At 44.5% G+C, this 14,787-nt stretch overlaps 1 protein-coding gene across 1 annotated transcript in view; it reads left to right on the top strand.

The window, feature by feature from the left end:
• The window catches only part of SH3BP5 (SH3 domain binding protein 5), a 477,928-nt gene that overhangs the window by 361,399 nt on the left and 101,742 nt on the right, over nt 1–14,787 (top strand). The window contains exon 5 of the mRNA XM_069648745.1: nt 8,988–9,118. Within this exon, the coding sequence (XP_069504846.1) occupies nt 8,988–9,118 (131 nt within the window). The remainder of the gene's footprint in view (nt 1–8,987; nt 9,119–14,787) is intronic.

Below are 14,787 nucleotides of genomic sequence, written 5' to 3'. Positions count from 1 at the left end.
ATACAATAAGTTGTCCTTTACTGCAAAGTCCTTTCCCTGCAGATGCCAATTCTGTATGTCTGCTGGAGTTACAAGTTGCCTGGCTTTATCCTTAACCTCCTCTATGGATTCTGTGGCGATTACACCCAGAATTCTTTGTTCGGGAATGATTGGTACAGGTTTAGGGTTGATCAAGTGTTCTTCCACTCCCATCCGAGAAAGGGCATCAGCTTTACCGTTCTTTGTACCAGGTCGATAGGTAATTATGAAGTCAAACTCGGCAAAGAATAATGCCCAACGGAGTTGTCTAGAGGATTGGGCTTTTGCGGTTTTCAAATATTGCAGGTTTCGGTGATCCGTAATCACAGTAACGGTGTGTCGGGCCCCCAGCAGATAATGCCGCCAAGCCTTAAAGGCAGACTTGATAGCCAGAAGTTCCTTGTCAGTAATCGTGTAATTGATTTCAGGAGGCGAGAATTTGCGGGACCAAAATGCCACGGGATGCAACTGATTGGTTACCGGGTCCTTTTGTGATAGAACTGCCCCCATGGCAAGGCTTGAAGCATCAGTTTCCACGATGTAGGGGAGTTCGGGGCGAGGGTGTTTTAAGATTGGTGCAGAGATAAATTTAGTCTTCAAATCCTGGAAAGCTTGTTCCGCCTCGGTAGACCATTCAAAACGTTTGTTTTTCTTTAACAAGGCAGTGATGGGCTGGACTATTCGAGAGAATTCGGGGATAAACCTGCGGTAAAAGTTAGCGAAGCCTAACATGCTTTGCACACCTTTTACGGAGGATGGTGATGGCCATTTGAGAACTGCATCGACCTTCTTTGAATCCATGCGCACTCCGCCAGGTGATAATATGAATCCCAAGAATTCAACTTCAGTCACGTTGAAAACACATTTTTCCAACTTAGCGAAAAGTTTGTGTTGACGCAATCTTTCGAGGACCATTTTCACGTGTTTCCGATGTTCAGATTCCGATGAAGAATAAACGAGGATGTCGTCAATGTAAACAACAACACACACATCTATGAGCTCTCTGAGGACATCGTTCATAAAATATTGAAAGGCGGCCGGGGCATTGCAAAGTCCGAAGGGCATGACCTGATATTCAAATAGCCCATACTTGGTGCGGAAGGCCGTCTTCCATTCATCGCCCTCTTTTACTCGTACCAAGTGGTAAGCTCCTCTAAGATCCAGCTTTGTATATATGCATGCTTTTCTGACTTGGTCCAGGAGTTCAGGGATCAAAGGTAACGGATATCTATTCTTAACGGTGATCTGGTTCAGGGAGCGATAATCTATACAAGTTCTAAGGTCTCCTTCCTTTTTTGGAACGAAGAACAAAGCTGAAGAAGCAGGGGACTTGGAAGGACGAATAAACCCATTTGCCAGGTATTGATCCAGGTATTGTCGAAGGTGAAGGTTCTCAGGCTCGGTGAGGGCATAAATTCTACTACAAGGAGGAGTAGATCCAGGTATCAGGTCTATCTGGCAGTCATAAGACCTATGAGGAGGTAGAGAGTTAGCCTGATCCTTCCGGAAAACATCTTGGTATTCTAGGTATTCGGGAGGTAACTGGGGAGTCTCTGAAGAAATTGCTGCCAGTGCAACACCAGGTGGAGGGTGACAAGTAGAGACACATTCTGGAAACTGGACCGTTCTTGCTCGCCAATCGATCAGAGGATTGTGTTTCTCTAACCAAGGTATTCCTAGAATAATCTGAAACTGAGGGGCCTTGATTACATCGAACACGATCTTCCCATGGTGTCCATCTTGACTTACTAGCGTCACCTCTTGAGTGGTATGCGTTACTGGCCCGGAGGCTATCTCCGTACCATCCACCGTAGTAATGACGTCCTTTACAGCCTTGGGACAAAGAGTTGGATTCATCCTCAAAACCATTTCATGATCCACATAATTGCCGATGGCACCGCTGTCGTCGTAAGCTTCAATTGCATGTAATCGATCCGGATTATCAGGGCTAATGAGGACCATAGGTATCACGAAATGCGAGGTCACGGAACTGGTTTTCACGCTCGGCAAGAGGACCTCTATTCTTGTCGGGCGAGGTCGTTTCCCTGCTCAGAGTTTGTAACTTTGGTAACTGCAGCTCCTACTGCCTTCTTGGCAGGTTTCACCGGACAGTCTCGAAGAAAGTGCCCTGAGTTTCCGCAATAGAGGCATAATTGCAACTGTTTTCTCCTTTCCCGCTCCTTTTGTGTTAGAGGACCTTTCAGACCCCCTATTTGCATGGGTTCCCCGGAGTCTACTCCTTTGGAAGGAGTTGGCGGTTTGGAAAATACTCGAGCATCAAACTTGGAACGATCGGCCTTCCTGTTCTGCAGTCTGTGATCTATTTGAACGACTAAGTCTATATAGTCCGAACAATCTTGTGGGGGATTCACTACTTGGGCTAACACATCTTTGAGCTCTCCACGTAGACCTCTATAAAACAGCGTAATCCTTTTGTCCTCAGGCCATTGAGTTTCCACTATCAGTCTGTTGAAAGACGCAATATAAGCCAAAAGGTCTTTGATTACCTTGTCGCAACGAAAGAAGCTCATTGTCCAAGGCCTGCCCCTGTGAATGTCTTGCGAACAGTTTTTCCATACTGAGCTGAAAAGCTTGAAAATCATGGAGGACCGGATCATCTTGATTTACTAGAGGGATCGACCAGTCTGCCGCATTGCCACTAAGGTACGAAAGCACGAAAGCTACTTTAGCTTGAATCAGTTGGAAAGGCTGCTGGCCGGCATAAGAAATGCACCCGGCACTGATTGATAAATACTGCAAACCTCTTTGGGTCACCAGAAAATCGTTCGGGCGGAGCCAGAGGTACATTCCCAGGTAGGTTGATCTGCACTGGATTCATAGAGGATGTAGAAGGAAGATTTCCCCCAGATGCGGGTAACAGGGTCTGTCCGGCTTGTGACTGTAGCAATTGTCTAGCGAGATCATCTGTTCGCTCCTTGGAAATAATCAGTTCCCTTCTTAGAGCGTTCGTTTCCTGACGGGCTGCATGCACTTCTGCCCTTAGTTCCCCAAGTAACTGGGCTAGCTGGTCGGTATCCGAGGTTTCCATAGCGCCTGGACGGGAGTTTTGTGGTAGGCTTTGCGTTCTGTAACGCTCACCTGATTCCCGTAGAGGCGCCGGTCTTGACTGGGCGTATACCGTATCTTCAAAGGTGATGTGTAACACACGGCTGGCTCTTTGGGCTGGACCTCTGTGCACTGTATGTCTGACTCGAAGGGTAAGATGTCTGCAGATAGAAAATATGGGATTAAGGAACTGGGTTATTGAATGTCTCTCTCTTCTTCCCTTTCTCTTCTCCTGTAGAACCCCAAAGGTTAACGCTCTCACCTTAGGTAAGTGAACGCTGTGCTCTCCATCTGCCTCGGGGCAGGGTGCTGTAACCAGTTTCTTCACTGGATAAGGGTAGCAGGCCTCTTGACTTCAGAGGACTGCTGTCCGTCGTTTACTGCACGAACGGTAAGTTTCGAGTAATTCTAATGTCTTTAAAGTCTTTAGTAATGATGTCTCTTGTTTTGCAGGGTTCCGGCGATGGCGGATGATGGGCTGAAGTGAGTTGAAGATGGAGCCCGTGTGATGAATAGAAGCGCCTGGAAGCACGTAAGTAAGCGCTTGTTGCCTGCTTCACGATGCGCTCTAACTGTCTTTTTATTTTGCAGGTACAAGTTCGGAGCGGCTGCAGGGTGCCGGAATACCCACTGGGTTAGATGTGGAAAGGAGTAATGGCACGTGAGTATTAAAGTTCCCCAATGTCTTTAAACGCACCTTGTTTTGTCTTTCAGATGCGGGATGCAGCGCCGAAGGCCTCCGGAGCGTGCGAAGAGTTGGTAAGCTTTTGTCTTTCAGATGCCGGAATGCAGCGCGAGGCGTTGGTGACAGCCGATGGACCAGGTAAGTGAAGAGCTGTCACTGAAGACCGTAATGCTAACCTGTTCTTTCTTGTCTTTATAGGTGTTGCTGAAGACTGGATTCAGGATGGTAAGCCTTTTTCCTTAGGCCCAGGATCAGATGCAGAAGACACGATGAGCGTTCTGCTGCAGAGGATGCAGAATAACGCAAAGCAAGATTCATCCATCGGGTGTGGTTTAAATAGCCTCCTGTAGTGCTTAGGTGTCTCCTTCCACAGCCACGCCTAGGTAAGAAAAGAGTTCCTGCTTTCCAGAAGAGTTCCAGTGTTCTGAATCTAGGGAGTGGCTCCTGCCCCACCCACCAGGAAAAGTAGTTCCAAACAGAAGAGGATCAGAGGCTCAACTGGCAGGCAAGTAAGCAGCATGGTCTGCTGCAGGTAAGTCCACCCAAGCATTATGAGCCCGGCGCTTCCAGCGCTGGGACTGGGCATATTTATGAGCCTGGTGCCACTGGCGCCAGGACTGGGTCCAAAAGGTCCCAATTGGGACTGGTTGGCACTCGGAACCTGGGTTATGGATCTGCTTCCAAGGGAGTTGGGAAAACCCTGACCTTTTGGAAGCAGAGATCATGACAGTGCAAGACTTCTATTATCTAAGAAGTGCCTCAGCTCCATAGACCGTGTCCCAATTGACTTTGGCTGTCCTGGCTCCTTGCAGACTCTTCTAGCCCATTGACTTTGATATTTCTGTCCCTCATAGGTGGTAACCTGTTTTAGACTGTTATTGCTGGGAAAGGCTTGTCTAGATATCATTGGAAGATGAATTGTCCTCACCTATACTGAGAACCAGTTTGACCCTTTTACCTTCCTTTCTGTAAGCCTAAAATCTGCAAAGTATAACTAGTGATATATAAATGCCATTACTGTCCTTGTGAATGAAGTCACCTCTGGGTGTAGGAAGTATTTAAAAAGCATCTAAGAGTCTTAACTAAACTTATGGTGATTCTGGAAAAGTATTTTAAAGTATATTTGATTGGTACATACCTTGCCCTTTTTAAAGAACGCGTATTTAAACATTGATGTTAAATAAATAACTATTTATAACTGAAACCTTGAGTGTGTTACTTGGCTACTTGTATTTGCAAATTTCATTGCAACAGCTCTACTGCTCACATTTACCCCTCTTGAGATAGGCCTGGCTGCTCAGTCACACGGCCAGCTTGTGTAGTACAGACCTATACCAAGAAGGTGGGTTACCTAATACCAAGCAGGTAAGTGTTGTGTAGTCTCACACAGTGTTACTACATCAATTCTTGCCTAACAACGGGTTGAAAAAGCAGTCAAATGTTAGATAAGCCCTAACATTTAATAGCTTAACTTTCTATTACATTGTGAGTTGCCAAGTCCTTCGGTCTATCCTATCTGGGTGTCAGCCAAGATGTTCTTTCTGGATCTGGCACACTCTCCTTAAGCCTTACTTAAATGATTTAACCAAAAACCTTCAATGAGGTGTCATTTATTGAAACTGTAACTTAACATGCGGGATCTGCCCTGCTGCCCCTCTCGTGTAGCTACTGAATCACTGCGCTGAGTGACGATTGGTTGATTACTTTGACCGGTGCACAAGGTTCAAATGGGTGGAATATGTGAGACCCAACTACGATTGAATGGGTCCGAAAAAACTTCTCCCCGTTTTCTCTCACTACTGCAATAGATCCAGTGCTAGAAATCTGAATCAAGCTATGAGGGCAGCATACTTTTCCTATTATTTCCCTGGCATCTTGCTGCCAGCATCTGAGTAATTGGCATCTTGACTCTTTCAAGCCTGCTTTTATAGGCTCTTAGGCTACCAATGGGGACTTGCGTAGTGAGCCATAATGACTGTTTGATGAATCTGGCGCAAATAAATGACGGCTCATTAGTCTTCTGCGAGAAGGTCATGAGCATAAACCCAGCTCATTAATTTGATGCAAATAAACCATCAGTCTTAAGTTTACAACTGGTTATAAACCTTTCCTCAGTCTTATTTCCAGACACATTAATGACTTTGTTGAATCTCGAACAATTGTGTTGGATTTTGCTCGTGCCTTTTATACTTGTACCGCTGCTTCATGAATGAGCTCTTACGTGTGCAAACATGTTTTGTCTGAATCATTTACTGATATTGTTGCACCGTGTCAGGTACACATGTACGTTTTTCACAATGTGAGCGCCAGAGGAGTAGATGCAAACTCTATCTGATACTTGAGAACCAGGACTTGTTCTGATGAGAATTTGGTGGTTTTGATGATTCATTCTGAAATCCTGCACTATACAAGATATGCAACCTACTCTCCTATATCCTTCTCCCCCCATCCTCCTCCTCAATCCTTTCCCCCATGCTTTGCAACCTTGTGGTTCTCTTTGACCGTGACCACAGACTCCAACCTTTCAATTTCACCGCTTCCACAAGTGCCACGTTAAACCTGCGTAACATCTTCAAAAACCATCCACAATCTGTCACTCCACAAAAGCTGTCATTTCTACTCTTGTTGTCAGCGGGCTGGACTATTGCTCCAGCCTCCTCATGGGGCTTCCCCCTTGCTCTTTCTCTCCCCTGACTCCTACACTCCTCACTTTTGCGTCTTCTTTTCCGATCTCCGCACATTGCCTGCATGAAAGGTGGCTTTTGAAGGGTACGCTGTTCCCTCTTCAGTTTCCTACTCCTCTTTTGTAAGCAGTTGCAAACTTAAAACTGGTGCCAAGGTTTCTTAGTGGGGATTGTCTTGTGCTTCATGAAATTCCCAAAACATAACATAACTTGTAGTCTACACCTCCACCTAGCTAATTCTTTCACCCGCTACTCTCCTTCTCGCACTCTGCATTTTCAATCCCTACTCAACCTCACTGTTTGGTTAACATCGTTCGCTGAGCTTTTTGGTGTGGTATCCGGTTGGACTCCGTCGTGTGCTGTTGTAAATCATCATGTTGACCGTCTTTATTGTTCCCATTTATTGTTGTCGATTTGTACTCCTCCATCGTCTGGTTTGTGTTGATCCACATTACATAGTGTTATGATTGGAAAGCAACCAGAAAAATGGATGTCACTCTTGTACAGGGATTCTGCTCAAAGCAGTATGTTATTTCAAATAAATAAATGAAAATGCAAATAAAATAGAACGAAAGCCCTTGTAAAATGCTTGTGTAGTAACGCTGTTGTCAATGGTGGGAGCCATAGTTAACAGCTAAGAACCCGAGAATGAATTCGAGTTTAGCAATTCTCCTTCCAAGTTCTAATAATCACGCTTAACAATATGCTGGTAAAAGTGTCCGCTAAACATTGACATGGCCTAGGTGGAATAGGTGGTCGATAAAGTGGTCCTACAAGGATATATTTTAAGAGGGTGCCAATGCTTGGCTTTGAATAGCTATTGAACAGACCTACAGCCAAAATTGAGATTTTTGTCATTTGCTAAATCCTTCTTATATTTACATATTAGATACTGAATAGATACATCAAACATTTATGAAATGCTCATTCCAAAAAATAGTCACTTTAATTCAGCAAGACACATGATGTTACGTTTGTTTTTATTTGTTGCTCTTTTTTGTTTACAAATTCAATGATATATTTTAAATGCTCATCCACACTGGATTTAAAAGACAGCGCTAGTCTGCTATTTCCATCTCCGTTCTGCAGGATAACTGTCCTTACTGGAAAAGATTATTTCCGTTGACAACAATTACATCTCTTTTCTTCCAACGCTAGGGTTGGCCATCCATTCTCGCTGTTCTGCGCTTGGCCTGATGCTATGCTATCTCTAAATATGAATCATGTACACAGTAAGATTCCTCACTTTCGAATGGTGATGCCATTGTTAGTCTTTCATGACCTTGATATATATGTTAGACCGGCTCTGCCTGTGCGGGGAAGAATTGCACACACTTTTCTGGGATTGTCCTCACCAAGGGTATGTTGTTTCGAGGAATTAACTAGTTGTTCAGGGGAAGATATCTAGTGGCGATACCAGGGTCCAAGAGAAGAATCATTGTTTCTCGTTAATACTCTACATCCCACCTGACGTTTTATAGCAGCTGTACGAGACAGGCTCAGGATGCCATTTTATGTCCCAAAAGTTCTGCCTTGCGAAGAGTTGAGGACACTGAGTCTGTTGACGATAACAGAGCTATCTGTTGACATCCTCCTCTCAGTATAGTGAGGTTAAATTGTTTATTTGGTTTAATATTTGGGGTATCTATATATTACGCACCTTGCATTGACAAACGCTAAATGGTGGTGCATAGAATTGTGGTTAAAGAGAATCTAATTTGTTATGGAGCAGACAATTGATTTAGAGCTAAATCCTATGCAAGAGTATCGGGCAACAAGGGAAAATTCAAAGTCCCCAAAGTCCCTACCCTACCAGCGTAGGAATATCGAGTAGTGAGGGACAATTCAGTGATCATGTATGCACCATCTGGTGAGAAGGGATTATCCATGGAAAGGAGTATCAGGGGAGGAGGGGCAGAGAACAGGGAAGATACAGAGATACGAGTATCGGGTATGCAAGAATGATCTGGAACTCATGCCCTAGCTTATCATGTTATCATGTTTGGGAGAGACAATACAGAGGTCTTGTACAAGATTATCAGGCGGGGAGGGATGACCGAGAGACCATCTACAGCTGTTGTGTACAGAGATTGTGTTCAGGAGTATCAGGTTGGGGTGTGGGGTGTTGGCGATCCAGATATTGCATACAATATCATCATGTGAAGGCAGAGGATCCAGAGATTAAGTGCAAGGGTAACAGGTGGGGAGGGCTGATCCAGAGATCATGTACAAGAAAGCGTTATTTGGGGAGCGACTATCACACAACTATACATAAACACACGTATAGTAATGCACACAAATACATGTTTATTTTGGCTTATGCTTTGTCATGTTCCTAACTGTGTTTAAATAAGGCAGGATCGGTGGCTGGATAGCTAGAACAGGACATCTCTGTAATAACTTATTGGCCACCATGGATGGAGCTATTTACCCATTATAAAAATAGAAAAATTGAAAAGGAATTGGCTAGTATATCCTAATTAAAAATGTATAAAGCAGACACGTGATTGCTGTTTTCTATCACCCCTTTGAAGGTCATGGAGGCAGAACAAACAAAGACGCGGAGTGAGCTTTTGCACAAGGAGACAGCGGCCAAATACAATGCAGCTATGGGCAGAATGAAGCAGCTGGAGAAGAAGCTAAAGAGGACCATTAATAAGTCTAAGTAAGTAAAATATGTGTGCTGGATCGCTGTGACACGGGTTCTTGGAGACACACCAACATGCACACATGCACAGACACCACATACATCAAACCCATGCCAACAATCACCCATGCACGCTTTCACACCCAAGTCATACACCCACGCCAACAACCTCTCATCATCAACCTTATCAGACAGCACCAACACATCACACACACAGACACACACCATTAAGGATCCTCTCACTGAAAAGGAATTCAAGCACACACATATGGATACATATAGGAAACTTATGGGTACGAACAGCCGCACTTGCTTCCAGCATCTTTCTGCCAGAGTCTTCGTCTATAGCAGTCTACCTTTATGTAGATTTTTAGGGATAGGAGTTCCAAAGTGGTAGACAAAGGACTGTGCAAAAAAAAATGCACTACCACCTTTAATTATAATAATAATTTAGCATTTATATAGCGCTACGAACCCTCAGGCATCTGAGCGCTGCTTATTATTACCCAGGGGGTGTGGTGCTCATTTATCGACCTCGGAAGGATTAAAGGCTGAGTTTGGCCCCGCCGGGATAACAGGCTCTGCACGGATATCAAAGCGCACTCTACTCGCTGTGCTATCGGACCGAACCTTTGATATCCATGATAGCAGGGACCTGGAGTTCCCCTATGACGTATGCTTGACCCTGATAGGTACACACATTTCCCCAGGAGTTCTATTCAGACTTTATGGGGAGCAAAATCTCAGTACTCCCTTAGAGTGAAATATTAATTTCCCCCCACAGAGTGCAGGCAGTATAGTCACCAACATGTAAGCCCAAGAAGTGCTGAACAAGGAAACACCATGTGAGTAGGGCACTAATATGGCCACACTCAGCCCTAAACAGTGGTTCCCAGGCATAGATAGATTCAGCATGTGCCCGCAGACTCCTCGCATTGTTTTATGTGCAATAACTCATTAGGCTGAGTGGGGAGTGCCATACACACCCATCCCTTGGAACAGTTATGTTCCAAGGCAGAGTTTCTACTGGGTGTCGTGCCATAACACATGGTTTTGAAGGTCACATTGCAGCAGCAAGTATAATGCCCAAAACACTCGGGATTATGAAACACAGAATGTTTGTCACTAATGGACTATGAAGTGGGATGCACATAACCGATGGGTGGGAAATTGCTGTACTACTGTCAGACCTACATCTCACATTGATGATTAAAAAAGGTATTGTTGCTATTCCTGTACATTTCAATATATCCATGTGACGAGGAAGTCAGGCGAAGGTCCGATTACTTACCAGTAAACTTCATTACGACCAGAACATCCTCATCACAGTCCTCGTTCCCTCTCACTCTGCCCTTTCTAGTGTGCTTGGGATAGGGCAGGGCTGGGAGGAGTATTGTGGATTGATTAGAGGAAAGCTCCAAAAAAATACATAAACATAGAGGTAGGACTTCCAGTCCAATTAATCGTCCATGGTGTTGTGAGAAAGGGTGGTTAGGAATGTCTGTCGGGGAAGGCTGTAAATTGCAATATATCCATGTTAATGGGAAGAGTAAGTGGGTAAGTATGTTGCAGTAGTTTTCCAGTATCCCACATTATTATCCTGGATTTCTTAATTGTTCACAGGAATTGTGAATATGAGATAACAGTGTTTGGTGGATGATTATTTACTCAATGCCTCGGACTAGAACCCTGGTCCCTGCAGGGGAGGCACCACACAGCGTAACATTGACTCAATTAAAACAGTCGGGCATGGAAAGATTTAGTGCAATCTCTAGAAGGTTTCGGAAGCCGTTGGTAAATCAGTTTAAACCAGCCAAGATGTTGGTTACCTGACAGTATAAAAGGGTGTTGCCTAGCATTTGAGACGGGCAGTATGGAGCACAGAGCAAAGAGCCAGAAAGAGAGACGATGGAGAGAGAGTGAAGGATGCAGGAGAACAGTTATGGGTCTGCGCTGAAAACCAGGGGTGCTTAGGGACAAAACAGCCTCCAGACTTGAACCTAACTGGAGGGCACGCTCCAGTTCTGGGGGCCATCCATAGCTCACTTGGAGGGATCGCTCAAGTTCTGTGGGCCATCCATAACCCTCTCCCTATAATTAGGGGCTCTGTCTGCCTCATGATTTTCTGCATTGCAGTAGCAGTGCACAGCTGTAGTAGTCCTACAGAGGTGTACCAAGAGAGTGACTGTGCCTGCAGTCTGACATCGAACCTCTGGAGTTGCACTTGAATCAGAAAGAATGAGATGGATAGATTATGCTAATGGGAATTGACATTATTTCACAGACAGTCCTTAAAACTAGGGCTTGGAGGGCTGCTGGTTAGGGATGATGGGGCTCAGCAAGGCTCAATGGTAAAGTCGATATGTGGGCTTGCAAAGCAGTGCATCAGACAGGATTCAACTCTGGGTTTTAGAACAGACTCTGCATAAGTCTGGGATTCGAGGAAACCTGGGTGCAGCCTAGCCCGAGTTATGTGGGGGTAGAAGTAGGAGGAGGCCAGCATGCTGACAAAGAGTGAAGGACCGCTATCCACTGAAGATCAAGTAACATTGAATCAGCAATCTATTCTAAGGATTGTAAAGGAAGTCCCGGAGCTATACCTCTTTTCGACCTATGATATAGAATACATAATCTTCCCATATGAAAACACCACCAAAATCGTGGAAGTGGGTCTACAATCACGTTTGGGGGTCAACGCTCTTTTGTCAGTAGTAGGTACCTTTTTGGAAAAGGGTTATAAGATCTCGACTGCTAAACCTGATGAGAGGATTAATGTGACTAGGGGGGGTTGTAGGTCGACTAGCAGAGAGGAAGCCTTAGGGCCGAGCCCAGCCATAGCAACTGGTAACGGAAGTAAAGAAGGAGAGTCTCCTCAGAGTAGAATGTGTACTTTGCTACCAGGAACCCTCCCACAAGTTTTTCAGAAACTAGATGAAAGTGAAGCTTTGCTTTAACATACAAGGGTATTAACGTATTGAGCTGGAACACACATAGTCATAGACGTTTCATGATGAAGAATGCTTGCAATGACATTTTCTGCTGTTATGATTTAATACTACTGCAAGAAACCTGGATGCTCTCAGAAATCACGATGGATGGTTTCAGTATCATATGCCAAGCAGCGATCGTTAAGGGTGGCGAGTGCCTGTCGTGTGGCCTGCTGATTGCTTCAAAGAACTCCAGGTTCCGGAAAGCAGAAATAATTGCTTATTCCAGTAATGGAATTGTTGCAATGGAATTGGACCATCAAATTAATCACGAGCATTCTACTCCTGAATATTTACTATAACCCTGTGGGATCATTGCTGGATGACGTTTTGGAGCAGATCTTGGAAGTCCTATCAAATTGTGTGATTGAGGAGGGAGGAATGCAGATCTTGATAGCATGTGACCTTAACTCGTATTGTTTGGGTCATCGGCATGATGCATATGGCACAAGCCCTGTAGAAGAGAAGGGCAGGAAAGGGTTAAAATTCTGTGCTGATTGGGATTTGATGATCTGTAATTGGAATGTGGTGGGTGACGTACCTCCGAAATATACCTGGTTGGGTAATAAAACAAAATCTGTTATTGATTACATAATACTCTCTAGAAACCTATTTGAGCATTGTAATGGCCTGTGGATAAAAGGAACAGAGCGAAGTGACCATAACATGGTAACCTTTAAAATGTTGAATGGGATGTATTTTGATGAAGGCGGGCGACATATAGATCTGATTATTAATAACCGCCTGGTTAAGTTTAATTGGAATGGGAAAGGTCTGAATAAAAAATTGGAAAGCACAATAAAAAATATTTCACTAGAAGAGCTAAACGTAGCGTGCCAACCTAAAAGCTTAGGACACTTTTTGTGGAATTCGGACAAATCACAATGCAGTGAGTTCTCAAATCTGAATTTGATGAAGCAACCTGGAAGCGTAAGAGAGAACTAAAGAGAAAACTGAACCTCTTAAGAAAGAGCGTCAGTAATACGGGTCTATTCCTTAAAGAGAAAAAGGTACTGTTAGTCTCTTATCAAAGCTGGAATAGAGCGAATAGACACCTTAGACATCAACGACAGGGAGAGAAAATGATGGATGTCCTTGTCACTAATAATGGCCGTAATTTGTGGTCATTGATGAATGGTGGAAAGGCAACTCAATCCTCTGCCCCAAGTAACTGTGTATCAGATGATCTATGGTGCTCTTATTTTGCCTCTCTCTTTAGTAAGATTTCTGACAGGGAAGAGAGTATTATAATGCACGATTCCTGGACCCCATGTGTCTCATCAGATCCTGTAAGGGATCTGATACAGAAAGCCTATCATTCAAGAGCAGCAGGCCGGAATGGCCCATCAAATGCCATCTTAAAGGCCAATTCAGAGACCTGGACCACAGTGTTGCAGACGCTTTTTGAGAGCTGTATTCAAAGGAGACAATGCCCTGCAAGCTGGAAGTCCACAGTGGTGGTTCCTATTTTCAAGAAGGGCGATCGAACGAATCCCAACTACTATCACCCGATCGCCCTTCTTGACTCAAACAGTAACATCTTTGCAGGAGCAGTCTTGGGAGAATTGGAAAGCTGGGCTAATGATAGGAACATACTTGATAAAGCGCAAACAGGCTTGGCGAGGCCTATCTGCAACTTTGAATGAGCTAATTGTGAACGCGCTAAGGAATAATGCATTGCGGGCTGGTAGCCCCTCTCTATGTAGCCCAGATCAATTTTCCTAAAGCTTTTGACAACGTAAATAGGACCCGGCTGTGGGGAAAGCTGAAAGAATGGGGTATACCCCCTGGACTGCTGGCCATCATGATATATCTACATAAAGACACAAGCATCTTTGTTAGAATGGATGGACAGGAACATCTCTCCGGGTCCATACCCACTGAAAGAGGAGTGAGGCAGGCATGCATATTTGCTCCCTGCCTTTTTAACCTGTACTTGGTCGATTTAAAAAACACTCTAAACAAGACTGCCTTGAAGAGCCCTAGGACTGGTAAACAGAGGGTGAGTTGGCTAGCGTAAGCCGATGATATCTTACTCATGGACTTTACCCCTCGGGGACTGCAGCAATTATTGAGTGCCATGAGTGAGTATGTATCGGCTAACGAGTTGGAAATCAATCCCGGTAAGACCAATATAGTGAGGGAGGGCACACGGACAAAGAAGGTACAGCCTTATAGATGGACTTTGGAGTCAAGGGCTATTAGGCCTGTATTGGAAACCCTATATTTGGGTTTCAGATTGACAGCACATGCAAATGTAGCCTGAATAAAAGGTAAATTGCGAGCCAAAATTGACCAACTAGCTGCACAAATGAAGAACATCAAAATGAATTTCTGTAAATTCTCTCTGGCACCCTTGATTACATTTTACAAGGGCAAAGCTATCCCAACTCTCTTTGTACGGTATGGATATTGAGTCCCATGTGTAGGAGCTTGATTGGGACTACCTGGAGGGAAGGCTTTGGAAAATGGCTTTGATACTCCTGCTCTCCCTCCCGACAGTCCTATTCCGTAATGAGTTGGGACTGAAGTCTTTGGAGGGGTGCTTGGAGTGGAAATTGTTGCAGCTATATAAGCTTGTTAAATGGCCCAAAGAAAATTCATTGTATGCAGACCTCTCCCAAGAAGAACAAAAAGGCACCACTGTTTTTATGGAAAAACTAACGGCGAAGGTGTCATCCATCTTGCTGCGCCTCTTTA

Source organism: Ambystoma mexicanum, chromosome 2q, assembly GCF_040938575.1.
Source record: "Ambystoma mexicanum isolate Mex_15411 chromosome 2q, UKY_AmexF1_1, whole genome shotgun sequence".
NCBI lineage: Eukaryota > Metazoa > Chordata > Amphibia > Caudata > Ambystomatidae > Ambystoma > Ambystoma mexicanum.
This window is presented reverse-complemented; position numbering and strand designations above follow the sequence as displayed.